Below are 27,792 nucleotides of genomic sequence, written 5' to 3' on the forward strand. Positions count from 1 at the left end.
TACCACCACCACCACTTACTTTACCATCACTGCTACGTTTGCAGTACTGCTATAGAGTTCAACAGTGTGGTTCTGGAAGAAGAAAATCCCATTTATTGTTTTCCATAAGGATTTTGATCATAAGCCATAATGTCTAAACCATCCAAGGTGGACTGACCACTGGCTACGAGGTTGCGAAACTAAGAATTATACTATAGAAGCCACAAGTTCGTATGAAATCAAATTTGTTTTAAGAAAAATGTGTTTTATTTGCGATCTTATGGGGAAATACTACACTACCCCCAATCCTAAGCATAACAGCAACGTCTCTGATTGGCGGAGCTCGCTGTTACCACTGACATGTTTACTGCACCCGCAAACCCATGAACGGCTATCGCGAGCTGCTACCATTAAAGTCTATGATAATTTATTTTGCACCGAATCAAATGTTTTATGGTCACAATTCATCTCGTAGCTGGTTGGCTTGGTTCCAGGCTTAAAACTCCTTATATAAGCATTTATGAAACATCAATGCAGATATTAAATGGGGAAATCACTTCCGGAACCAGAGCCATTCAAAAAGTGGGCGGTCACTGTTGAGCTGTAACAACTACCAGGGGCGGAGCAAGGTGGTGGTTTCTGGGGCTCCAGCCCCAAATGTTTTAGGGTTTCAAAAAAAAAAATAACTACTACTGTTTTATGCTACTACTAGTAGTAGTATGCTATTCCCTGAAGAAATCTAATATAACTGAGTAAATGTTCTTTTGGGGATCATTTATTTACAATTAAAAAGGCTACATTGTCAAATCAAAATCTCAATCAAAGTTTGATTAATTGCACAGCCCTACCTACTACTACTAAAATATAACTACTAGTACAGTTACTGCTATTTCTTCTTCTGCTACTACAACTGCTAGAACTCATAGTAGTCTTACAGTAATACTATCATTACAACCCTCCTTGACTCCTACGACTACTATTACAACTACTAATACTACTCCTTCACTGTTACTACTACTACTACCATCACTGTACAACTATTAATCACAACTCCATCATGTACTGTCTGTACTACAGTACAACCTTCATGTGCACCTTTGTAAAATCCCCCAAAAAAGGGTCTTATTGAAAATAGTTTACATTGAGGGCTATCCATAATAATGTATTCCATTAATAATACATGTAATCTGTAATATATGTGTAATAAACATAATGGTAATGTATTCCAGTGTGCTTTAACTCTAAATTGAGACATAAGTAAGGAAAGTAGCAAGACAAAATGGCTTTAGTCCACTGAGTGGGAGAACTGTGCAGCTGAAGTGTACTGATTACGCTGGGGCTGTAAGGGGCTTGCAGCTGTAGAAGCAATTGAGCACAACACACACACACACACACACACACACACACACACACACACACACACACACACACACACACACACAGAGACAATGCAAAACCCCAACATATTTGCAGCTTCCTGCCTTTTACTGTCCATTGTTATATTTAGTGACACAGCTCTCACAGACCACTTTCAACACTCAGGGTGCAATTAGAAAAAAACAGACATTTTCTTACGCTCCCACTCCCACATTTTGACACACAAACAGCAGAATTCCTGCAGCGTGAAGGGGTCCTTGCCTTCCACTCAGTACAGGAATGCAAAGAGAGAGATAGAGAGAGAGAGAGAGAGAGAGAGAGAGAGAGAGAGAGAGAGAGAGACTGGGACTTTCCCCAGGATGCCAGAAAAAGGAGGGAGAGAGGAAGCAGACAGTGGGAGCGACGGACGACAGGAACAAATACAGGAGGAGGGAAAATGGATGGGTTGTGTATGGGCTCGTTTCTGTTTCCCACAGTGGAAATGACCCAGTTATTACTGCACACTGTGTGAAGGAGACCTTACAGCATGAAACAGAAGAAGGAGAAGATAAAAACCATGAGAACTGTTTCAGAGACATTGTATGACAACTTTCCCTCCACTATACTGTTAAAGCTGTGGAAGCAGAAATGTGTCTTACTCTCAATCACTTGTGCGGCTGTCTGTCTGTCTGTCTGTCTGTCTATATGTCTCTTTGTCAAGGTTAATGATGTCTCCAGAGCTCACTGCAGTTGCCACCAGTGTTCCCATTGATCCCACACACAGCCCTGAACGCTGCTCCCCATATGGCACCGCTGAGGGTGTGTGCGGCTCTGTGATAGGGATCAGCAGTCTTTATTGTGACTCAGTTTGCGGCATGTGTGTATGAGCGAGTGTGTGTGGTCTTATCGGTGAGCCAGCTGCTGGCATTTAGGGTTGCATATTTGTGTATGTGTGTGTGTGTGTGTGTGTGTGTGTGTGTGTGTGTGTGTGTGTAATAGTAGAAGACAACCTCTCTGACATTAGCAAACTTGCCATGTCATCTCAATCCAGGGAGGCCTCACTGTGATAAAAGAACAAGGAATCCTTTCACTCCAGTGTGTGTGTGTGTGTGTGTGTGTGTGTGTGTGTGTGTGTGTGTGTGTGTGTGTGTGTGTGTGTGTGTGTGTGTGTCCACATTAGTGCATTGAAATACAAAGCACATTAGTACATCTATGTGTGCATATTTTTGTGTATATGCATTTCCATATTTTAATATTTTATTTTTCCAGGTGCTTGTGTGTGTGTGTGTGTGTGTGTGTGTGTGTGTGTGTGTGTGTGTGTGTGTGTGTGTGTGTGTGTGTGTGTGTGTGCCATCAGTGAGGGTGGTCTCCACCTGTGGATTACACTGTATGGGCCTGTATGCTGTTGCAGAGGAAGGGGGGGGGGCTTCATTTCTCTCCAGAACGCACAGTTCCCCCACTAAATAAAAGTCACACTGTAAGTATGTCCAAGCTTACCTATGGCAGCTAAGATATCAGAGCAGGAAATAGAGAAGGTGAAGAGGACAGGAAAGTCCCTCATTCTGCACATACTAGAATATATATTTTAATCCTGTTTGATAACTTTAACTACTTAGAAATCAATTGATAAAGTACACAATATGAGAACTGCATACTGTGTGCCAGGATGGTGTCCATTCATTCCAGTTTATGGTTGATCCCACAGCATACGCTCTAAAATGCTTTCTGGTTTGCTTCCATTGGGCCGCTCATGACACCTGCTCATTAGTGTCATCCTAGTGGCCCCACCAACATGTGCCATAGACATTACATTGTGATGTCATAGACATCTATACTAGTACCAAGTAAAGTACTAAGTAAATACTAAAGTACCAAGTACTAAATATTAGCTTAAAAATGCTAATTTCCACAATACAGAGTAATAATCAACCTTGTCTGCCCTTTAAGGTGTCCTGTCATAAGACCTTTATGAAGGCTGTCTACGTGGCAAAAGCTTTTGGGGCCAACAGGGATTTCTTTTGGTACAGTACAGTGGTTGGCCACTGGGTACATTATGTCAATGTCCCAACCCCTATTTAGGCTAGCCTTGGTTCCACTACCCTTATAGATAGATATATTTATTCTTCAAAAAACATTTGCACTCCTTTTTAAATTCTAAATCATACATTGTTGACATTTATGTTTTTTTAGCTTGCAGCCATCTTCTTGCGTGCGTTTGCTGGTGCATTATGTTTCTACATTCTCACATTGGGACACCACATCAATTGATCAGCAGAATAGGCAGGAATATGTGTCGCTACGCCAGGTTGGTCTTGTGCAAACCCAGTATGAATAAAATAGGGATTCAAAAGAATTGCTCCATGATGCTACTAGAAGTCAAAAAGTACAGAAGCACCGTCACAACCTCATTGGAGCTGAAGTTGTTGTTGTTGTCTTTTTCACAAAAGAATCTTAACTTTTATTGGCTTTTACCAGAGTTTTCAAGATTTTTTAGGTGGACCTAGATCATTTTGTCAAACTACTTTTCCCAAGGTTGTAAATTTCTTTTACTAAAATTACATGGTTTCCATTTTTACCAGCTGGTACAGATACCAATTTAGCTCTGACAACAAAACCCAAGTATCACATTTCAGCTTTTCAGAAAGAATGATGACAGAAGCCTTCGAAGAGAAATGACATTGGGCAATAAAAGCTAAAGAAACAGAGATGAACTGAGAAGAAGACAAAGTGTAGGCTTCCTATATAGTTTGTCTGTGAAAATCTGCCAATCACTATCATCATGATGGGCTCATTCCTGACTGTGTGTATATTTTGGCATTATTTTATAGTATTTTCATGATGAAACCTGTCAAAACTATGTCAGAAATAAATTTTAGTGTGGGAGTATTAACCCTGCCTTCAGAGTGGCTAATCCACCTATAAGAACTGCATCAGTAATAAAGCTGTACAGGGAATCTTTTGACATTGAAACATTGTTACATGAAAGACCGAAAAATATCAGAATTGGCCTTCAAAAACGCATATCCGTCTAACCCCAGCTGGCGTGTGAGAGAGAAAAAGATGGAGACTGCAAACCACATCTTAGCCTGCCAAAAATCACATTTCCCCTCGACAGTATAGCTGGTTTACATTAACTCTCACACATGCATGGCGAAGCCCGAGTCCACCCACTTCACATTTCATTACCAAGAAAAGCTCAAACTGTTATACAAGCCTCTCCAATATAGCAGGAATCTCTAATGCGATTCATCAAACCTTAAGATGAAAAAGAACTGTAAAAATTGGTGGGTAAGTGGTGGGGAGAAGGTATAGGAGGGGAGGGAACCACTACAGAATCATCTCATGGGATTAAGAGCTATGGAAACTAGAGAATCTGGGGTCAAACATGGACTCTACTACCTCTCGTGTGATCTATTGGCTAGAGCAGTACAATACCAATGACAAGGGAATAGCCACATAACACATGTCTCTACTGCTGTATTACAGCATGTCTTCTGTAGGTTCTCTATCCGTAGTTCTACATTTTAGTGACGTGAATGCTTTAGGAAAGTGCATTATTCCATATTGAACCAGGTTGAATGGGTCCAACTCAAGCTTTTTGTTGGACCCTTACAGATAATGGTTTTGTATTTTTATGTGAAAGAGGCCATGCACTTTATATGACCAAAGGTATGTGGCGATCCAAGCATTAAACCCATTGGGGATTGCTGAACGTTTAGTCTGGATCACCTGAAGTTGACCCTCCTCTGCTGTTATCTGTGTGTCAAAATCCTTTCGCTATGGGAAATAGAAAGAACAACCTCTGAGCTAGCAAGCTAACGTTACACGCTGATAATGGCAAGGTTTGACACAATCCAAAATTTGGATTGTGCAACAAGGCAGACCTGCTTGGTTCTTTCGGGGAATGATTGTGAAGATTTACAAAAAATATGTTTTTCATTTACTCTCTAACTGGGACGTTTTGGGACCGATTGGCGGGGATTGCTATGGACAAAATACACACAGCGATACACTGGTAAGAGTAAATTATGTTTAACCATGTATCCAGCTAATTTAATAAGCTCACATTACTGTATTGTGCAAACAGTTAAGTCATTTAATATTGTATGTGACATTTTCTTTTGCGGGGTGCAAATGTTCCACTGAAACAAGTTGTGTCTGTATCGTCTCTCGGTCTGCATTTCTCCCCGTCCAAACTAAAGCACTTGAATTTCCCCTCTGGGCATTTATCTTATTGTAAAATGCAACGCAAGTGTCTCAGTTTTAGGGGCTCAGAATCGCCAGATGATGTGGATGCGAGGCTTTAACTTAGCAAAAGGTATGCGTTTTAAAATGAAAAGGGTGGTGGTAGTAGTGTGGATGTAGCCTAAAGGTGTGTGCAGGCCAAATGAGAAGCAAATCTTCAGCAAATTCTGAAAACACCTTCATTAGGCTACAAACCTGGGGCATGGAGTTTGAAAGAAGTGGGCATTTACTAAACAGAGTAACAAAAGACACTGTTGAGTTGCATTATGGGAATTGTAGGATATGCTGTTTTGGGAGTTTGACCCATACTTTAAACTAAAAGTCTTAATTTGGTTAGTATCTTGGTCTCTGCGGCTTTTAAACCTGCCTGTAATAAGTATCCCTAACTTAAAGCAGCCGGTCACTCAAGGATGTGTTCCGCTTATTGTTACTTCACTTGGATGTTTGATCTTCACTGTGCAGAGTTTGACACTAGACTAGACTGGCTGTTTTCACATTCATTGTTTTCATTGTGTTGACTGAACTGAACTGAACTGAATGACAAACACGACACGCAAATGACCGGAAATTATATAGCACTTTTTTACTGAACACTGCTAAGAGTCCACTAGTTTTGTGTGGGTACAAGCTGTTAGATAGACTAGCTGGCTGTGAAGAGTGGGTAGCGTGCTGCTATAGAGATTAACACAGCACTATAGAGATGGAGAGGGGTGATGCGTTTCTGCATTTCTCAATACGGGCTAAATAAGGGTTATGTGCATTTCTCTGTGAATTGAGCATTTTGATACTTTCACAGTATTTATATAGCAACTCAACCTGATTTATAACAGAATAAAAGACATGGAAATTTCACTTTTTTACAATATGGGACCTTTAAAACATGTCTGGAGTGGATATTTAATGAAAGTGCAATGCTAAATTGCTGGAGCCCTTTAAGAGTTCCCTTAATTGGCACTAAGGGCCTAAAAACATTACCTTGCACGGCAGCTGGATTATCCATCTTGTCAGGCTTCAAGTAATGTGTTTGTGTCTGAACTACCAGCTCACCGAACCAATTATTGTCTGCTGAGGAGCTACTGGCAGCTACGGGCGTGGTTTAGGTGTGTGTGTGACAGCATAGATATGTATACGATGTGAAGGCCGCAACTGTTCAAAAAAAGTTTCCAATGAGGGCTTCTCAGATGGCGCTGTGTAACAAACCCTCTGGTGCATCAGGTTACCAAAAACAGACCAGACCAAGAAGAAAACTATGGGAAAAGATACTTTTATATATATACTTTTGGCCATATTGTGTGTGTGTGTGTGTGTGTGTGTGTGTGTATATATATATATTTTTATTTTTTTATTTTTTTTGGAGCAATATTTGAAAAGCTCTGTCTTGTTCTGTCTTCTGTCTCTCTCTTGTATGTATTTATTCACATACTATATTGGCTAAGTTTTAATCAGAAACACTACTGCCAAAACAGTGAGCGAAACCTAGTATTTCAAAAACCAAAACACACCAGTTACTGTAATACTGTACTGCTATATTTCAAACTGTATTAAAATGATAAAGTCTTTCTCTCTCTCGAACTCCATATGGATCAGTTTAAACACAACCGGGTTTGGCCCACTTTCAGAATGTCACAGGACATTTATCTTTATTCCCTTCTTCCTCTCCCTACCTTATACAGAAATGGCTTTTACAGATGTTCTCTCTGTACACTCTCTCTAAACTCATCTACCTCTTTCTCTCTCTCTCTCTCCCTCTCCTATGTACACTCTCTCTAAATTCATCTACGTCTCTCTCTCTCTCTCTCTCTCTCTCTCACTTTACTTACATGGTTTTCTGCCTTGTGCCTCGCACTGTGCCTGTGCACACTTATAGAGCTTTCCATCTGGAAAATATATCCTTCCACTTGATGCATAGAAGCATAGGAGGAGAGGACTTTCTTCTTCTCTTTCTTCCTCCTCTCCTTACTCATAGAGATATATGGAAGGGTAAGCAACTAAAACCTATTTAACAACATTTGAATTTAGAAGACAGTACCCAGCTATGAAAACATGTGTGATATGATGATAAAAAAATGTAGTATAAGAAGATATGTTGTGTTAAATTGATCTATTTATATAGGAGTATGTTCTTTTAAAGCAATGTTTAAGCCTGAATTAACATTTTTCTGATAGAGGAGCAACAGGTATATAATAATAATGTTCATAATATTATGTATGTATGTAATGATGATAACTTTTGTTACTTTAATTAAAGGAAAGTGGAAAATACCATATTTTCTTTTCACTTTTATTTTACTGTCAGTTTCCTGTAATGCAATGCAATTAAAGAGTTGAGCTCACTAACACAGGGTAAGTGTGCACTTTCTTGACCTCATCAAGATCATCTTAGGTATGTTGTACATTCAATTGAAGAATTCCACAATAGACAGTGACACAATAAAGACAGTAAATGTACTTATTTTTCACACATATTTACTTCATTGTGTCAAACTGCCAGAGAGCTGCCTATAATTTGCTATGTGCTGGACTCTTCTTTGCAACACAATTAGCATTTCACTGCCAACAGTCACTAAAAGAAGTCATTTAAAGGTACAATAGTAGAGTTGTGTAGTTACACTATCCCAAATGTTTCCACCAAATGTCAAACCCAGAGAAATCTGTTATTTTATTTTCAGACACGGGGCGTTTCCTTTAGTCGCCTGTCAGTGGCGTCACATAACCTTTTACTCTCTAGTTACTCTCAACTTCTGTCAAAACACGGCACCCAGATGATACGTTCGAGCGTAATTGTAAATCATACAATGTCACAGAATATGGTCAGTTTTACAAAAATGTATGGCCAATAGCACATTTGCTCCGATATGTTGTCGGACTTGGAAGCTCCAGTCTTAGGTGACAGCCAGCTGGCGGTGGCCGGGATCACTTGCTTACTGGTCGTCCAGTAATACTCACAGCAACCGCTGTCAGCTGGAAGTGGTTTCAGATCCTCCCACCAGCTGTTGGGCCACGCCTCCTCATTTAAATTGACACCTGTCACTTCTAAATGAAAAGCTTAATGTTAAATCGAAATGTAAAAGGTGAATCTTAAAACGTCGATGTCACATGTAAAACATAAAATTCAAAAGATAAAATGTCAAATTGAAAATTGAAAATTATAAAGGGGAAAGGCTAAAATAAAATTCTTTCTTTATTTCTATTTGAGATTTTAATTTAAGTATTTCCATTTAAGCTTTTACATTTCACATTTAATTATGGCATGATTTTTCCTAGTAGCGTAGTAAAATAATACTATTTTTAATTTGATCTTGCTTTGTTTTCTCTTTGGACTTTCAATTTGAATTATGAATAAATATATCCTCCATAGTTTTTACCACGAATAAAAGCAGCATTGGGGTAACCCACAAATGAGTTCACCAGTAATGTTAACGTTAGCTGTATAGATAGACGACTAATCTAATGCTAATTTAGCCAGCTAGCACACCCCTGTCTGTCTGAGTGAGGCAGTCTGTCTGCCTCACTCCCCCGGCGCAAAGAGACTTCATTCGGGATGAGAGCTGACAACACAGCCAGGACATGTAGCAATAGCCAGTTACCGTTAGTCCATAGCCAGCCAACAGCCAGCCACCATTACAGCAATCCATACAGTACTATAAGTATTATACAGCACTTAACTCCGGTGCCGGGTGCTTACGACGCTAACGGTAGTTTAATGAAGCGTTGGGAAACAGACCATATCAGACCCAGACCCAGATCTGAGTCACAACAGTGGCCATCCATGTTAGCTACGTCTCCGTTAGCGCTACCTTTGTTCGTGCCGAAAATGTCCTCCCTGCCAAATTTCTCCCCCCTTCGCGTTTAGCTGTCTTTACAGTTAGCTAAATTAACCCGACAAAAGGTGGGTTAAGCACCAAAACGAATAGTTAAGATTAAAGAAAAGTGAAGGGGGAGATCGTTCCGGGCAGCTTGGAGATGTTCTGCTGCTGCACAACGGCCATCAACCGTCCTCGCCGTCACGGCCGGAGATTCCCCCCACACCCGTCTCTCAGCCTCGTTGAGTAGCTAGCTAGCGTTACAACAAACCCCGTCCGCCCGGTGTTGAAACCATCCAAAAGGTGACACTGACATATGAAATATATTGTGATAGTCACTGTGGTTTTAGCTGCTGGCTAACGCTATCTTGCTGGCTCACTAACTTACTGGTCAGCGACCAATACAGATCGAATCAAGAAAAACTTAATTATGTTGGGGAAAATGCAGCTATTTTATTACAATGACATGAATAAACGTTACTAAACGTAACGTAAATAAACTTGAATGGGTAAACTTTACCAATGTCATCAACAGTCCGTGTTTACAATCCATTGTTTTGGTTGAGAGATCCCTAGCGGCAGAAAGTTACATATTGTACGTTTAACAGTGAAAGTTCACAAAGTTGACACACATTTGTATTTACTAGGCATGTGTGTCGCAGATTTTATGTGTGATACTTGATCATTTTTAGACAAGAACACTAGCTCGGCTCAGGCTGCATATTTCTGTCCGAACCCGACCCGAGTCCGAGAGAACCGAGACCGACCCGAACCTGACAGGCATTCTGTTTTTATGTCCGAACCGACCCAAGACCGACGCAGTTAATGTAAGCTGAAGCCCTGAGTTTGTGTTACCCTTACAGGCTATTGTTAGTAGCCCAACACAGACAGTAGGTCCATTATTCTTTCTTTTTATCCACTATATTTTCACTAAAAAGAGTTTTTACGCACTGTGTCAAGTAGGTCGAACCAACCTGAACATCATTTGTCAATATTTGTCCGAACCCGGCCCAACCCATCGGGCTCACTTCGGGTATCAGCACTCTAAAGTACACCCCAGTTTTTAGGTTACAATATTGGCACACACTTAGCAAGGCCTATGGTAACACTCTCACAGGATTAAACTAGAAATTAATCTTACCCACAAAAATACTTCCACAAGAACTTTGAATTCAAGAGAACTCTGAAGCAGTCCAGAGAACTGAGATATTTTAGGCAGTGCAAAAGAACCTAATAATGACATAAAAGCAGATGGAGATGCTTGTGAGAGGAGTTAAATTGAATTGTGTTTTATTGGCAGTTGCATACCTCGTGATGATATACTGTAGGTCACACACTCTGGCCTTTATCTGTATCAGCTACCTACATCCCTGCTCATACCCAGACTGTATGCTGCTGCTTTTCATAACAAACAAAAAGAACAAAACACGAAATTCTGAAGAGCCTCTGTGCCAAGTCTCATAAGTATGCCAATGTTCGGCCTTGATCAGCGTCTAGACGAGCCGTGACACACAAACAAAACCCGAATGCTTCTCCTGAGTGCACTGTATCAGATGTAATGACCCCGCCTGCCTCCAGTCCACTTATATAAGGAAAGATTACACAAGCAAAAAAACACCGCAAGGAGCAGACAAATATAGCTCGGTGAATCTTCGCGTATACTTGATCAAGGGTGTGTGAGCTGCAGTGTATGTGAGGAGAGCAGTGTGTTTGAAGGAAAGAAGGATGTGCATGAGTCTATATGTCAGAGAGGGGTGGAGGCACACAGGCAGAGATGGAGGGGAAGGAGGCAGGGGGTTGCACACATAGTCTGTGGTTTTGGAGAAAGAAAGCAATTTATCATCTCAGGGCGGCTCAAACGTATAAATTGTTTGGAAATTTACATTTTATACAACTACTTTGGCAGTATTGTTTCAGATGAAAGTCACAATAGTGTCAAGTTAATGCACTGAATTAGTGTGAGAACAAAAAGGGAGTTGGGAGGAACAGGAGACAGGGAAAAGAAGGGGAGGAGGTGTTAGTTTGACTTAAACAGCAGAAGGACTGCTGGAGCTGCTTCCACACTTCAAGGGCTTTAGTGACAGGGAAGCTGCTCTATTCAGCACCGTCAGCAGTTTTGCTTGCGTGTGTGTGTGTGTGTGTGTGTGTGTGTGTGTGTGTGTGTGTGTGTGTGTTACATGTGTGCCTATCCACAGGGAATGAAAACTCCCAGTGTTGTTGTTCCATAAAGCAAGGACACTTCCCCACATAGGCGCAAAGGACAAGTTCACATCTACTAATATGGCCACATACTATTCAGTACATTGATATATTGCTGAGGCTTATGTACTGATATAAGCCTTTTATTAAAATTCCAATATCAGCCAGAATTTTATTCACCTTTTAGTGTACATGATAAAACATAATTCATTTAATATTTGATGAAGAAAGCCCTCAAATTGAATTAATTTGCATGTGCCATTTTGACTGGATTCCACATAGTATTGTATGAATATGTATGTATGTACTGCTACTCAGTGTCACTTGAAAAATGTCATTGATTTCTCATTACATATTACTCATTGAAAAAGTGCCTCCATTACCTTACTAATTTACTAACTAAAATAGCAAAGGTTAGGTTAAGTTACTTACATTACACTACTTGCGTTATTCAGCCCAGCTCTGTCACAATTCTGAAGCCTCCACACCAACACGTCACGTCTTCTGTATTTAACATACACATAGAAATAGAAAACATGACATTGTGGTTAAACAAGCAGCCAGTCTAAGGTATTTACTGACTATCAACAGCTAACGTTAGCTTAGCCGCTTTGACTAACCAAACGCAGCACGCAGGCTAGGCTTATCAGCCAAATGTAGGCAAAGCTACATGGTGGCCTCCACTGAGATAAGCTAACACGTTCAGCAGCAGTCTGTTCTCTGAGTGCAAATTGATATCAACTCACCATCAAACTCCTGGTAAGACAGCAAACAAATTGAACCCCAAATATGTCAAAGTTGCTGAGTATTATTGGGATTAATAGTCTATATCGACAATGTTTCACTTCCGGCATTGCTCCAGTGCCGCTGGAAATTCAGCCGGATGTCCCTCATTCGGCCGGATGTCCGCTTTCTTTGTGTTGGCGTTCTAAACTCCGGTGTATGAGGACTATGGTTAACTGCTCCTCAGATCTCTGCAGAGTAAATCCAGACAGCTAGCTAGACTATCTGTCCAATCTGAGTTTTCTGTTGCACGACTAAAACAACTTTTGAACGTCCACCAAAACAAGTTCCTTCCCGAGGCTATTTTGCAGAGGCACCATTGCTCCGTCCGGAGATTAGCGCCGCCCAAGACGATTGTGATTGGTTTAAAGAAATGCCAATAAACCAGAGCACGTTTTTCACCCACCCCGGTATGCTGTGTGGACTAGCCAGACCCTCCTACGCAGCGCTGTGGAGGAAGGTCTGGCAATGCAAGTCTATGGGATTAGTAACTGCAATGTAATTACTGAATAAAAAAAAAAAAGAAAATCACCATACTGCTGCCACTATATGTCCTGTGAAAAATGTTGGGATATCACCAAACAGAGTGCTGCAGGAATTTAACCCAAAACCTGGGATTAGTTATGATTTTTGCACTTCCAATTTGCTCATCTCAAAGTCATTGGGGTTTTTGAATGGGTTTTTGGATGTCTGAAATATAACCAAGCTTAAGAGATTTCCCCGTTTTGTTCTACGACATAAAATAAGTCAGTAAATACCCCACTCATGAACTTTGAAGCTTTTACGTGTTTTAAAAAAGGCGGTTGCCAACAAGTGGCTAAATAAGACTATGGAGGTTGTCATCACGCCGAACCAGGAAACCCATCAGGAAACTCACTAGTCAGCCTTTACAGCCTTGTTATGTTCACACTGGCACTTGTGCAAATTATTCTAACTCAAACTTTTCACGCTAAGAGCAAAGGCTTTTGTACAAGAGGTAAGCTCACAAAATGAAATTAAGTTAGAAGCAAATGGTGGTGATGTTGAAGTCATGCGACCGTGGTGTAGTTTGTTATAGCCTTACGTTAGCTTTTAACTTCTGCCTATTACATTTACGCTTCATAAAAGTGATATTTATTCAAGAAGATTTTCTTGCTGAACAAAACATGTAAGTATCATAAATGTTTGTGTGCGTCAGAGCTTATTTTCTGCAATAATCCAAAAGTCCAATGGAAATACTCCCATTGGCTTTTTTGTCGAGGGAGCCAGGGCGATGCTAACTTCCGGGTTGGCCTACAAAAATATACGTCATCCCTGCAGCACTCTTTAACTGCATTAGTCTTTGCATCCATTTGAAATCATTTTAGTGTGATAATGCTCTAATTAAAATAAGTTAGCAGTAAGAATCTCCATCGGTTTAACTTCACACCAAGCTGTACAAGTCACAAAAAGACAGACTACCAAGAGAAAAGCCCCACTGTGTAGCGCTGTCAGACCCACACTGACTGTTACTAAACAATAGCAAAGGAACCATAAAGGAACACTTTGTATCATTCAGGAGGCTAAGATGAGTGAAAAAAATGAACGTCAAAACACACACACTTGAGTCGGAGCGAGTCCGTAGTACAGTGGCACGGCGGCACCCAGCAGTAAAGTGCAGCCATCCCTGGCTGGCACATAGGACACCCATTCACTCTGTGACAGGGTGTCACACCACATGATTTATGATGGGTAATTATGGTTATGGATGACATCATATCCTACTTGCTGGCTCCCGCATGTATCCACGCTGAGCATATGTGTGTGTGTGTGTGTGTGTGTGTGCGTGTGTGTGTGTGTGTTCACGTGTGTGTTCGGGACTAATTAGTTATGCTGTCTAGATCCAGCAGCGACTGTCTTTGTTTTTCTACAGAACGGAAGACAAGGCATGTCACAACAACACATCTCGCACTTCCTCCAGACGTGCAGCAATGCACATGCATTCACATGCACGTTTAAACACACGTGCACATATGGGTCCACTAAAGAGTGCCTCTACCTCGCTTTGTTTCTCAAATTTTAATTCTCTCTTCATTGCAAGAACAGATTAGGCTTTTTTCACCTCAGTAAGGGCGAGGACGGGCCAAAAGTAGCGGGAGAACAGGAATGATCACTCACATTTCTTGACAGAACTAACCATCAGTTTGCTGGTTAGTTCTGAAATTGGCGGCAGTGAAAAGCATACAATTAGAAATGATTAGTCTGCATCTAACTGCTGCTGACAGGCATGGGCACGACAAATGAGAATATGGAAAGATTATAACACAATTTCTCTCTCCTGTATACATCTGCTAATTCACTTGCCAGGTCTAAATAAATGCATTCATTTAAAAATGATTTGACAAACCATGTCCACCTCTGGGATTAGATACACAGAGGCTGCTGGGAAAAAAAGTTATACATATATATATATTTATTTCTTTTTTTTTACAGGAGGCTTTGCACAGTTAAGTTAAATCCATCATCAAAGACAGATGGCTGAAAAAAAAATTTTATCACATATTTTTCATTTTTTGTCCCCAATCTTGACAGAGCACTTTTATGTTGTTTGAGATGTTTGGATGCCAACAAACTGCACAGGTCACTGACTGCAGATGACGTGCAAAGGCCACTGTGGGACACGAAACCCAGTAATGCACAAAAAGGAAAATAGATCAGACCCACTGCCTTCAGTCACTAGAATGAGTGTAGATTCACTCGGAAGCATGGCCATAGCCAAAGGGGGCCTCATTTGGGAATGGGCTCCAAAGTCCATATTTGAACTTTAAACTGCTATTAAGGTAGCAGCAGGAAATCAAATATTTTCCAGTTCAAAGTCACCACACATTAGCATTTAGTTACCACATAAATAAAAAAATGAATACATCCCTTTGCTCCCTGACCCTGCAGATATTTTAACAAAAGTGACCTTTTGCAGCTTTTCACCCTTGGCTTAGGCACATATAAAAACTTCAGGAACTCTCTGGCCCTCACTACTGTTGTTTTAACAACGACCCACTGGCCCGCATTCAAATTCACAGGTCATAAAGAAATAGTATTCATATAGCACTGCTAGGCTGATGTCCAAAAATCTTTCTTTTTTTTCCCATCCCTGTATAAGCATTGGTAAGTTAAAAAATTATAATTACAACAAAAAGTGAAACAGTCTACTGTACCTGATCTAGTCCGGTCCATCTCTAAGGGGGCAGTATGGTTCCTGATGTAAAGACAGCAGTTTGTACGGTTGACTCTCCTCTCCTGCTGCCTTGCTCTTGCTCTTAAATGCAAATGTTTTGCTCTTTCCCCTTCTCTGCTGCTGGAGCATCAGACTGTTCCTCCTGCAATGCTCTGTCAAGCTGCGTAACAATTATTGTTCTGTATAACAACTCACTTGAAGTGGCGCTCTTAAGGCATCACAAGGCATAAGCAGAGTATCATGGAAAGCACACAATATCACACTTTTAAATAAAAATATTTAACTTAATGCTTTTGTATTGTATTGAAAGAGAAACATATATGCCTTTTCTAAGGCTGTGCTGCATTTGCGTCCATTTATAAGAAGGAGGTGGACAGTCTCTCGCCGTGGGGGAAGAATAATTACTTAGAGCTGTACACTGAAACATGCAGGAAACATGGATGACAACATGACTTGAAAGAAAGTGGCTGCTCATCATCCCTTGCAGATGAACAGCTCAACAGTGAACTCAGCCGAGTCTGTAATGTTTTGATAGTCCCCCCTCATCCCTCAAATAGCATGACAACATCTCCTAAAGCCCACCAGAGGATTCTCTTCCTGAGGACTCCGCAGGTAGCTCAGAGCTCCACAACCAATTCTTAGGTTTAGTAATCAAAAGCATCTTCACATCCTCCATTCCTGTGTTCCTCTGCTCTAAGCCTCGTTGTATTGCTGCTCAGTCGGCAGCCAGCTGAAGGAAAGGACAATAGAGATTGTCATTGAGACACCTATTGCTGATGCTTCACGGACATCTTTCATCTGAGAGAGACAGCAGTGATCCACTGAGAGCAAAAACAAACCACAACACCTGAACAGTTTGCTCAGGTGTTAGTCTGTCTGCCTCCGTCTGGTATCGACAGCCTTCCAACCGACTCAGGCCCCTATGGAGCTGTAATCCTACTACTGGAGCTGTTTAGCATGTCCTATTTATTAGCAGTCTGCCGTCACATCTTCCTGCCTTCTGCTTTATTGCTGCTTACATCTGAGCTTATCTCTTTCAGAACTCATAATAGTCTGCACCAACATGACAACAGACAACAGAATGAATCTCTGCTACGTAAAAGTAGAAATCATTGCGTGTCATTGTCCAGTGAAAGCCATGTATCTCCACATTTGGGTGGTTCTGAATTGAATTCATTTAGAATGTGAAATATATTTTTAAAGAATAGGTTCACATTTTTAAAGTGTCCACAATACTCACGTGAGAGAATTCCGTATTAATAAGGACTTATAATATATACTAGATACTATTGCATTCAACCCATTCAGCCTCATTTTTCTTAAGCTACACAGCTATTTTTTATATATTTGTTTCTGTTTCTGTATTTATTGTTTATTTCTTATTAATGTTTAATACGTTTGTTTATTTTTATATGCACCAATGACCACAGCAAATTCCACATAAGTGTTACTCATTGTAGCAATAAACTAGTGTTAATTTTGTCACCTATTTTTAATTTAGTCTTAGTCTTAGTCTTGTGCCAAATGTCCTTGTTAGTTTTAGTCATATTGTTAGCTTGTTTATTGCTAAAGCCATATGGTCAAAATGAAATGATTTATTTATAATGTAATAATAACTTATAACAATAACTTATTTCATCAGTGAATTGCTGAACATCCACTAGATAGGAAATGGGTATTTTACAATAACTTTGAATGCACCACGAGGCTCACCAGTTTCAAGTGAAGTGCGTCTGTGTTGTTTTTCTCCGTCCTGCTGTTGGACTCCTTTACAGTTAAATACAGTCACACTTTACACCGTTTAGCTGTCAGCATTTGTACCCTGTTTAATCCAGCTACTAGCTAACACTAGGCTAACGTAACCTGCTGTCAAGTTTAGTGTTAAGCGGCACATGCAGCGATGCTTCGGTTGCCCGTAACGTGCCTGAATATTCTATCTCATGATGAAAAAGTAGAGACAACTGTAGACAAAAATGTAGAAAGATTTTATCTTAGTTTTTATTTTCATGCAAAACATTTTAGTCTCGTCTATTTTCGTCAACAATAATGCATGTTAATTTAGTCTTAGTCAGCGTTTTTGGACATTGGTGCAGTCTCGTCATCGTCTCGTTTTAGTCATGGAAAAAAAGGTCGTTGACGAACATTTTTAGTCTCGTCTGACGAAATTAACACTACAGTAAACCCTTTTATGAATCTGGTTCTGATTCTGATATAACCACTTGATTATCTCCAACTGCTGAAGCCTGGTATTAGCGTGTGCATTTTGTCCCTCGTCTCTCACATTGGAATTGCATTGTTTAGGGCTGTAGTAATTCTTTAAATATACATATGAACATGTAAGTTTGGTAATACTGTAAGATTGAAAAAAATGTTAAAGGGATAGTTTCCCTAAAATCACATATTTTTCCTCTTACCTGTAGCACTATTTATCAATCTGGATTGTTTTGGTGTGAGTTGTAGAGATGTCTGCCTTCTCTCCAATATAATGGAACTAGATGGCACTTGGCTTGTGGTGCTCAAAGCGCCAAAATAATACATTTGAAAAATTCAACAGCAATGTCTCCTTCCAGAAATCCTGACCCCTTTACTCATGACAATCCACAGACCTGCTTGTGAGCAGTTTCATGTCAGAGCTATTTGCTTTTTACTGAAACTACACCCGCCAACTATAACAACACACAGAAGGAAGGGTATTCATGGACCAGAGTCCTCCTCGGCTGGGCTGTAACTCTCCTGTGGAATGCTAGAAGTCTGTATGAAATCAAACCTGTTTTAAGAAAAACACGTTTTATTCGCAGTCTTATGGAGAAACACTGCACTACCCACAATCCGAAGTGTAACAGTGACGTCTCTGATTGGTTCAACTCGCTGTTACCATGGAACTGTTTACCGTACCAGCCAAAGGCTAGAGCGAGCTTCTACCATTAAAGTCTATGATAGTTTCTGTACACTAGTATTGTACCTTAGCCTTTTTTGCCGTTTTCAAAATGTGTTTTTTTTTGCACTGAATCAAATGTTTTATGGTGATGATTCCTCTTGTATAGCTGGTTGGCTTGGTCCAGCCCATAGATTGTATGTTAATGGACAGAGCATGTGTGACGTCACCCATTGGTTTGTGGAGATCTGCTATCCCTCGTCGAGTTTGCTGCTACGGGCGCAGCCATCCTGGTTGCGGATGTGACGATTTTAGACAAGAGGGAGGAGTGAGGGAGTAGCCCTTACACTCTACGTTACTTTACACACTTTCACTGGCAATCACATCATAGCCACGCCCTAAAACACACAGCCCTTTGCTGCATGCCATCCCCCCTCTCATGTCTTCAGCTGTCTTACAAATAAAGGCCTAAAATGCCCCAAAATAAATCTAAGAAAATGAAATCTTTATATAAGCACTTTTGAAATGTCAATGGAACAATTGAATTGGGGGAAAAACACTTCAAGAACCAGAGCCATTAAAAAAAGTGGGCGGTCACTGTTGAGCTCTATTAATATTTATCTCATGCTGTCACTAGCATGAGTCCATTAGTACACTTCCTTCTGCGCGGTGATTCGATTGGTGGGTGTTGTTTGTTAGAAAAGAAACGTTTCATGTAGAAAAAGTTCCTACATGAAACTGCTCACAACCGGGTCTGTGGATTATCTTAAGTAACCAGGTCATGACTTCTGGAAGTAGACATTGCTGTTGAATATTTCAAATGTATTTTTTGGCCGTTTTGAGAACCACAAGCCAAGTACCATCCACTTCCATTATATTGGAGAGAATGCAGACATCTCTATGGCCGATATCTCCAACACTGGGCAACTCACACCAAAACATATACATTGATAAATATCACTGCAGGTAAGAGGTTTTGAATTTGGGGTGAACTGTCCTTTTAACCTATTCTTTAACATAAGTAAACCATTTAAAACCCCCATTGGATTACCTAAAAATATATTGTCCCAAAGCTGTAGACAGGGTTGTTTTTCTGAGCTTCATGTGAAAAATTGACACGTTGGAGATACGTGGTTTTCACAGGATGGTGAAGCGCACCGTTGGTCTCGGGAAGATTCAGACAGCCACATGCCACCTCAAATACATGAGTCACCTGCTGCTTCTTTTCACCTGCAGGATAAGAGCTTAAACAGGTCACTCTACCCATATGTGACAAGGACATGATCCCTCACTGGCTTACCACCCACACACACTGCCTATTACGCTCTATCGGAGGCACAGCCATGCTGGATGTATCACTGTCAGGGAATGAACACACAAGCCTTTGTGTGTATACATATATATCATATAAAAAAGGTTTTCCCCACCTGTATGTGCATTCAGCTGTATTGTGTGAATGTTTCTGATGCTAAAATGTTTTGGAAATTAAACCCAAATTGAATCAACTAAACAAGTAACACCATTTCATTCTTTTTTTCTCATCATTCCTTTTGCTCTCCTCCACACTGGCACTGGCTCAGACAAACTGAACGCTGAAATCATGACAAGTGTCCAGGAGATGACGTGATTTAGGTTGTGTCACAGTAACAATGACACTGGACAATTCCTATTTGAGCATTTAAATGCAAGCTGCGTGTAGGTCGCCTGCCTCGGGATGCAGTCTTTTATCGCAGTTCCATATGATCCAGATTACAACTGAAAAAGTACCATGTCTGCGTGATGTCTGAGGAGATAAAAATATACAGGATCCGGCAAATGTCAACTGCAGTGTCAGCGTTACATTACACAACATTGTTCGCGCTGTGTTCTGTTCTGTACAAACCAGACTGCGCACTCTGCCATGTAAGCCTTCAGAAATTATGATCCAAGCCTCAGTGTTATCAGAACTTGTCTGTATCTTTTCAAGCAGACTACAGTACAACACCTACCACTATGACTCAGAACGTCTGTTATGCTAAACTGTTTCTGAACAGTGCTTAACAATGAGCTCTCTATGTGCAGAACACCGTGTGACACGATGTCTGACTGCACACTGAGGCCCAAGCCTGGACGTAGGTGGAGTGATACTGTGTCTTGTTTGTCCTCACGAGCTTGTATTGTGAGGACATACTGCTTTTGGCCACTGTCTATACTCACCATTTCTACTCTTGTTATGAGCTTAATGAACTTGCATACAAAGTGATTCAGACCCTGATGCAGTAAGGGACTGTATGAAAACTATCTAATGAGGAAGATGAGGCGAGAAAAGGTGATTGATTTTGATTTTTTGTTGTTGAAGGGAGGGTGGCCTGAATTGTTTATGGAGTGCAGGGAAGGCAATTTTCTTTTGTTTTCCCAACCATGATTGATATTTTATGTCGGCCTTCTCTTGCAAGATAAAAAAAAAAAAAGCAGGGGTGTCAAACTTCTTTTAGTTCATGGGCCACATACCCCTAATTTGATCTCAAGTGGGCCAGACCAGTAAACCACTCCAGAAAGATCAGGCACTTTATCTGCCAGAGTTTCTTAACAGCTTGATGTTACGGCTACGACAGCGTTCTAAGGCCATATTAGGAAAACACATAATGTTAGGGACCTGGGAGAGAGGGGTAATATTCAGAGAAAACAAAATCTGAATTTCTAAGATTAAAGTCGTAAATTTACGGAAAAATAACTCAGATATTCTCTGAGATTAAAGTGGTACATTTGGAATTGGAATTAATTACTTCTCTGCAATTTTCACACTTTGCAAAGTCATCCAGTGGGTCTGATTGGACCTGTTGGCGGGATTTGGCCCACGGGCCATATGTTTGACAACCCTGACTTAGAGAAACACAGTTTCACACTGTATCTGGGTATAAATTACAAAAAGGAAAAAAGTGAAATATTTATATAATGTCAGTCCATAATATAATCCAAGATCAGTATGACATGTCAAGCCATTCTCACTCCCAACTCGTCAACATACTGACACTTGGTCAGTGGCTTTAGCATCTGTAAGGGACACACCAGGCAGAGCAGCGGCTCGACCACGCCGCTGTAAGATGACATAGTATGAAGACCGACAATGGTAAAAAGTAGTATTTGGAGCTCGGTTTGGGTGGTGTAATGGGTAAAACAAAACACAGGACTTTTACCCAGGAGACTAGGGGTTTGTGTCCCATTCGCATCCCTTACGTCACTTAGACGTATATTTTTTAACCCCACCCACGATTTTTTCTTAAATGTTGCAGTGCTGATGATTTGTCAATTTGTTTCAGTTCACAGTTTATCTACTGATGGAGGTTTAATGGGGGCAGTGCCCTGTTTATCCAGCCAGCAGCCCCGGGGCAAACATGTCCTATGCCCCCCCCCCCCCTGCACTGCCAGACACCCTGTGTGTCCAGTGGATTGGATTGTGCTGTAATGCACATTGTGCATCTGTCCACTCAAATCCCCACCCATCAGATAGGTTAGGACACTGCTCAATACACACAACTGTTATTACACATACACACACACACACACACACAAAAGGCACCTGGACATACAGTAAATATGCGCATGCATAGACACAAAATGATGCATACATACACGTAGATGTGGAGACACACACACACACACACACACACACACACACACACACACACACACAATTCCAGACAGCCGCTGTCCAGCCCTTGCTGTGCTGAATCTGGGCAGTCAGCAGACACTGCAAACAGCATTTTAATCGTCACAATAATGAACTGAATAAAACTTTGCAGTCCTATCTGGTATTGTTTGCTGTTGCAGATGCGTGGCTGACCGAAGTTACCTTTAAAGTCCAGATTTAGCATCAGACATCCTCTCTCCTACAAACCACCTTTACAGCACATTTTATACAACAATAAAAGCTAGCAGTCCCTGCTTTGAGAGAAAATGTTTCTTTGCTAACTTCGAAGCCAGAGAAACTCTTATCTTTAAGATGACTTCTTCTCTATAAAAAAAAAAATAAATAAACTTTGGCGCCACGGAAAATAAACAGCGTTTGGACATATTGCTTCAAAATAAAAGTAGTATAGCACGTTATTAACAGTAGAGAGGTGGTTACAGCCTACCTGTTAAAGTCCTGCTTTCTTCCAACTCTTGATTCCACTTTCCCGAATGTGACGCATTTAACATCCCGAGTTGAACTCCCTTCCCTTTGTCTCTGCACTCACACCGCTGACACATGACTCGGGATAAAAGTTTTAGTCTCACTCCTCCAACTTGTTATCTCCACACTTCTATCGGATGAACTATAACTAGCTTTGTATTTTATCCGACCCTCCGCGCTGCAAAGACGGCAGGTCAACTGGCTGAAATCAATGAAACAAAGTTGGGCTGCATGCCATGATGACAGCGGTGTTTGTATATTTCTTTGTCTGTGCATGCCTTATGACTTCATGTCCCGCCTTCAACTTCACCAGCATTGTGCGGAAAGCCACTAGAAAGCTCCTATATTATCCCTGGGGCTGTGAGTACGCCTGTGATGTTCAAATGCAAGTTTATGTGGGCTAAATGGTATTTCTATCTCCTCTACTATCAATATTGCATTGTATATGATTCCCATATGGACTAATAGGGTATCTGCTCAGCAGTGATCTCCTCTCACTGTATGCTATATATCTTTATCTTATGTGATATCACTGTGATGTTTGTGGGAACTTCAATGTGCTTATGTAGTAACAGTATAAATAGAACATTTCCTCTTTTTCTCACATTGTGGAAATACACTATAACGCATAGAACATTATACAGTAATTATACTGTATAAGATGAAAATGTCATGGCAGCTGACAACAGACATATAGTGTAACATCCACAAGAGGCACAATAGCAATATATGGTAATGCAGTTTCATTTAGCACAATACAATCCCTATTGTGGTGAAATATTCAGATCTTTAGTATGTAAATCTCAATCTTAAAAATACTCAATAACCATGACAAGTAAAAGTCCTGCATTTAAAAATCATATCCAAGTAAAAGAACAGAAGTTTTATCATGAAATGTACTTAGTATCACAAGTTCTGCAGAAACAATGCCCCCTGTGACTGATATATGATATTTATTACAGCTGCTCCGGTTACAACTACTTTATAGCATTATGTGTGTGTGTGTGTGTGTGTGTGTGTGTGTGTGTGTGTGTGTTACTAGGGGCTAGTACCTAGTATCTCATGACCCCCCTAGTAGGAGTAATGAGATAAAAAAAGTGGGTTTTCTCTCATCTTTGCCTTTTGTGAAATGTTGGACAATTTGACCCGTTTGGTTCTCAAACAGTAATGTAAATGAAACCATCTGAGAAGTTTAGAGGGGAAACATGTCTTTGGTGGAACTGTTAACAACACGTATGGGATCAAAAGCCAAAAAAATAAAAATACATTGTGTTTTATAAGCTCATCATGTGTTAAATTGTTTTCTGAAAAGTAACTATAGTTGCCATTTGAAGTAAGGGGGGAAATACAATATCCCCTCTGGAACGTAGTGTAGTAGAAAGCAGCAGGAAATTGTACCTCAAAATTGTACTTAAGTACAGTACTCAAGTGAATTTACTTTAGCAAAACACACGATTGGTGCAAGAAATACTTTGATTGTGATTTTTTTTTAAAGAACACAGTTTTGAAATGTTTGTAAACCATATTCATTTCATATCAAACAACCCTATGACAGTTTTAGAGCTGTAAATAGCTCAATTCTGCTACAAAGTAAAAAAAAACTTTATATTTTTGCCCTGTATTTTAAGCAGACATGTTGACTTGATCTTGAAACACATACGCAGTTGCGATCAGCCACAAGGGTCAAGTGCACAGTTCCTCTCATGACTGCATCTACACTCATGCATGTGTCTTAATGTGGGTCAGTGTGTGAATGTGCGTGCGTGGAGAGCATCTTTTTATCTCCCAGTATCCACCAGAGACTGGCGGTGATTGGAATTCTTTTCTTTCTAAAACAGGGACAGCTCAAACGTTATTTGCTGTGTGATGTCGAGCTGATTGCAGACATCTGGGGGCCAGCGTCTCGTCTTTGGGATGGTGTGTGTAATGACCATGCCTTATCTTTCTCATTACCTAGCCCGACATGTCAGAGGAAAGCTGGAGACGACCCTGCTCTCCTGACAGAGGGAGAGAGAGATGGAAATAATTACCAATGTCTCTTGTGGAATAGGGCGCGTAAATTGATACACACTAAATACTGTACCTTAGGGGTCTCTCTCTCTCTCTCTCTTTTTGTCTTTCTTTCTAGTCAGATGCACTAAACAAATGAATGCATCCAGAAGGAATTAATTGGATTTGGGAGCAGTCTCCTGCACGATCCACCAGGACAGACAAACACCCCCCTCTGCACCTTCTCCTCCCTCCCTCCCATTGGCACACTCACCCACAGACAGACAGACACACACACTCCTCCTCCTCCTCCTCCTTTATTCCAGTCATGCCTTGCAGAAATGTCTGACGCCCCCCACCTACCCCCATCCTGATGGATCAGTCTGTGATGATTATTCCCCCCCCCACACACACACACACACACACACACACACAGCGGATTGCAGCCTCTCTCTTGGATACAGTGTTACCATGGCAGCCACGTTTTCTGCACGTGTAGAATCAGAGTGAGTAAGAGAGGGAGAAAGAGGCCCCTCCTATCGATTCACTGACTGGCTATTGATTCACAGGCTGCAGCTGCACTACAGCAAAAACACATATTCACGTGCACGCATGCACAGAGTGTAAACATCCGACACCAGATTGGATCTTCTGAATACGGCGTAGCTGTGGTAACGAAGGCTCACCTTTTCGTGAGCATGCTTTCACCTTTGGAGAGGGGCGTCAATATGTGTTACTGCTCCTGTTCTCTTTAGTTATTATTCACAGTGCTAGAAAACTGTGGATGCCTGCTTAGTGTAACTCTTTTGAAAGGTCCAGATGACAAAAAGGAACACAAATAAATAAACGCTTTGTACTTTTCAGTTCCAGCTGATTTTATTTCCTTCTTGGAAGAAAAGAAAAACAAATTAAAAAAAAGAACCGACAATCTGTACAGAGGTCTGAGAGGCAGTGATTGACCCAAACATTGGCTGGTTTTTTGAGCTATAAACATCAAATGATATTGGCATGATTGGACAAAACATGATCATACACAGCATATTGCACAAATGAAAAAAGAAAAAGGACGATAGAAAAGATGTCTCAAAGGTAAAAAAAAAAAAAAGAAACAAAAAAAAGAAACTCCTGGACCACAATCATCTTTTAACATAAGGATGTCCAAAGATGGCTGTCCGAGTGCCTGTCGTTGATCATCATCATACATAAAACACACAATCTTTGCTTATTGTACAGTCAGTTTACATAAATATCTTCATGTTATTATTCTTTTAAAAATCTTAAACACAACAGCTATAGCTACATATACCTGAATCTGAAATACAAATGCTATTTGCCATGCCATAATATAGGAAAACAATTAGCCTGCTATACTTAGCCAACAGGTACAGAAAGGTTAAATACTATTTTTTGATGCAATTTGCGCAAAAACAGATGAAGCACTTCATACATCTCCCTCCCTCCAAAGTCTAGGCAAAGTGGAATGAGTGTGAAATTCCATCCAGTGGTTCAAATAAAACTTATCTTGATAATAAAAAGCACACAGAGGTATTAGCTCTATCCAAACAGTGACTCTCTGGGATCTTTCACTCATATACTTCAGGTCTATGCGTACTGGAAACAGTCACCACTTAGACTGGGAGCCTCAGTGGTGCATTGTTTACTTGGCTGGTGAAACTGGAGTCACTGTGCCATTAAGAAGCATGTGGGTAAATACTGTAAACACTGTGTGAGGTCAGATTGTGCCAAACAAACTCCCCTCTGCACTGTTAAACACCAATGTAGATCCAAACAACAATGTTGTAGGCTACCCACTCGCTGGAAACCCCCTTTTTCTATAGATTTTGTACAAAAATACAAGTAGAAAATCATGACACACTCAAATCTCCTTAAAAGTGAGAGAAGTCAGACATTTTAAATAAGATACACTTCTAGCCCTTCCACGCTGGATACAGACAGGTGTATGTGCACAAACACAAACGAGACCTGTACGAGAACAATACTTCTATGTATAAAAAAGTTTGGCCGGTATAAATACATCAATATAAAAAAAACGTCATCTGACACAGAGGAACTACAAAGTTGAAGCACTAGGCAGAAAAGGATGCGCATTGGGGAACATTGGTCCTGAATTGTGCATTGAGTGTTTAAAAAGGTTCAGAAAAGGGCTTCTGAAGTTTTGAGTCAGTCTTTGTTGTAAGTCCTGCCGTTGAAAGAGAAGCTGGTGATAGTGAATTGTCCTATGGTCACACAAAATTGCGTAATTACGCAGCAATGAACATTTGTACGCATTTAACAACAACAAAATCCTCCTTATCTCGGAGGGCATGCGTGTTGATATTGAAACTATTTTGAGTTTGGGAAAAAAAGAAAATACACCTGAATAGCAACTTGATGGTCAATGTGAATTGGCTATATCTTTAACAAAACCCAACATGACGAGCTGTCCAGTAAATGTCCCTTTTCCCGACCCAAAATAACATTAAGATTCAAAGTTCGGTCTCAGTCCTCATCCTCTGCGGATCGGTTTGAACATTTGAGCTGAAGTCCGTGTGTTTCACTGCTCTCTGCTTACATTCACTCCTCCTCTCTGTCCAAATGCAAACTAAGCATTTCCCCCGTCTGCGCGTTCCCGTCAAGCGCACTGAGCGCTGTCCAAGTCTGTGAGCGGCGCGTACCTGGGCTTCAACGCGCACACAGGCCACATTTTCTTTCCTGTTTTCACTCTCCCTTATTTAGTGAAATAATGGCGGAAATATTCTGGTCTGGAGGCACGCGCCTGTCTGTGGGTGTGTGTGTGTGGGGGGGGGTTAAAGAGTTCAAAACGTGAGGGGACGTCGCGGCTCCTCTCCACCGTGGTCCTTCTCAGTAGGTGAACACCAGGTTGGAGATGGTGGATTCCAGCCAGTCTCCTGAGATCATCTCGCTGACCTCCGGGGTGCAGTAGTCGGGGAAGTCGAAGTGAGATCCCGCCCCGCATTCCCCGAAGCTCCAGTCCAAGTCCCGGTCCAGCTCCGCGTCGGAAAAGCCCATGCCGCCCAGGGACATGCTTTCAAACCCGGGGCTTGGGTTCAGCTCGAGCCGCTCGTCTTCAAACTCTTCATCTGATGATGAGGATGACACGGAGGAGGAAGAATGAGAGGCTGAAGGTGTTGGAGAGGAGGCGCGGGCGTACCTGAGGCGCGCGGTGTGCGAGGACTCGCTGGCCGCCGGGCTCTGC

General features: G+C 41.0%; 1 protein-coding gene and 1 long non-coding RNA gene across 3 annotated transcripts in view; both read right to left on the reverse strand.

The window, feature by feature from the left end:
• The window catches only part of LOC144529431 (uncharacterized), a 112,030-nt gene that overhangs the window by 80,286 nt on the left and 3,952 nt on the right, over positions 1-27,792 (reverse strand). The window contains exons 1-2 of one of the 2 annotated variants that reach the window (XR_013502991.1): positions 22,549-22,831; positions 12,015-12,086 (exon numbers count right to left, since the gene is read on the reverse strand). This is a non-coding gene — a long non-coding RNA (uncharacterized LOC144529431). Of the gene's footprint in view, positions 1-12,014; positions 12,087-22,548; positions 22,832-27,792 lie in introns of those variants that run through there. The other variant, XR_013502990.1, reaches the window with a different exon arrangement.
• The window catches only part of sox4a (SRY-box transcription factor 4a), a 3,594-nt gene continuing 1,227 nt past the window's right edge, over positions 25,426-27,792 (reverse strand). The window contains exon 1 of the mRNA XM_078267759.1: positions 25,426-27,792. This exon is cut by the window's right edge and continues 1,227 nt beyond it. Coding sequence (XP_078123885.1) covers positions 27,438-27,792 — 355 coding nt within the window. The 3' untranslated portion in view covers positions 25,426-27,437.

Source organism: Sander vitreus, chromosome 14 (genome assembly GCF_031162955.1).
Source record: "Sander vitreus isolate 19-12246 chromosome 14, sanVit1, whole genome shotgun sequence".
In the NCBI taxonomy this organism is placed as follows: domain Eukaryota; kingdom Metazoa; phylum Chordata; class Actinopteri; order Perciformes; family Percidae; genus Sander; species Sander vitreus.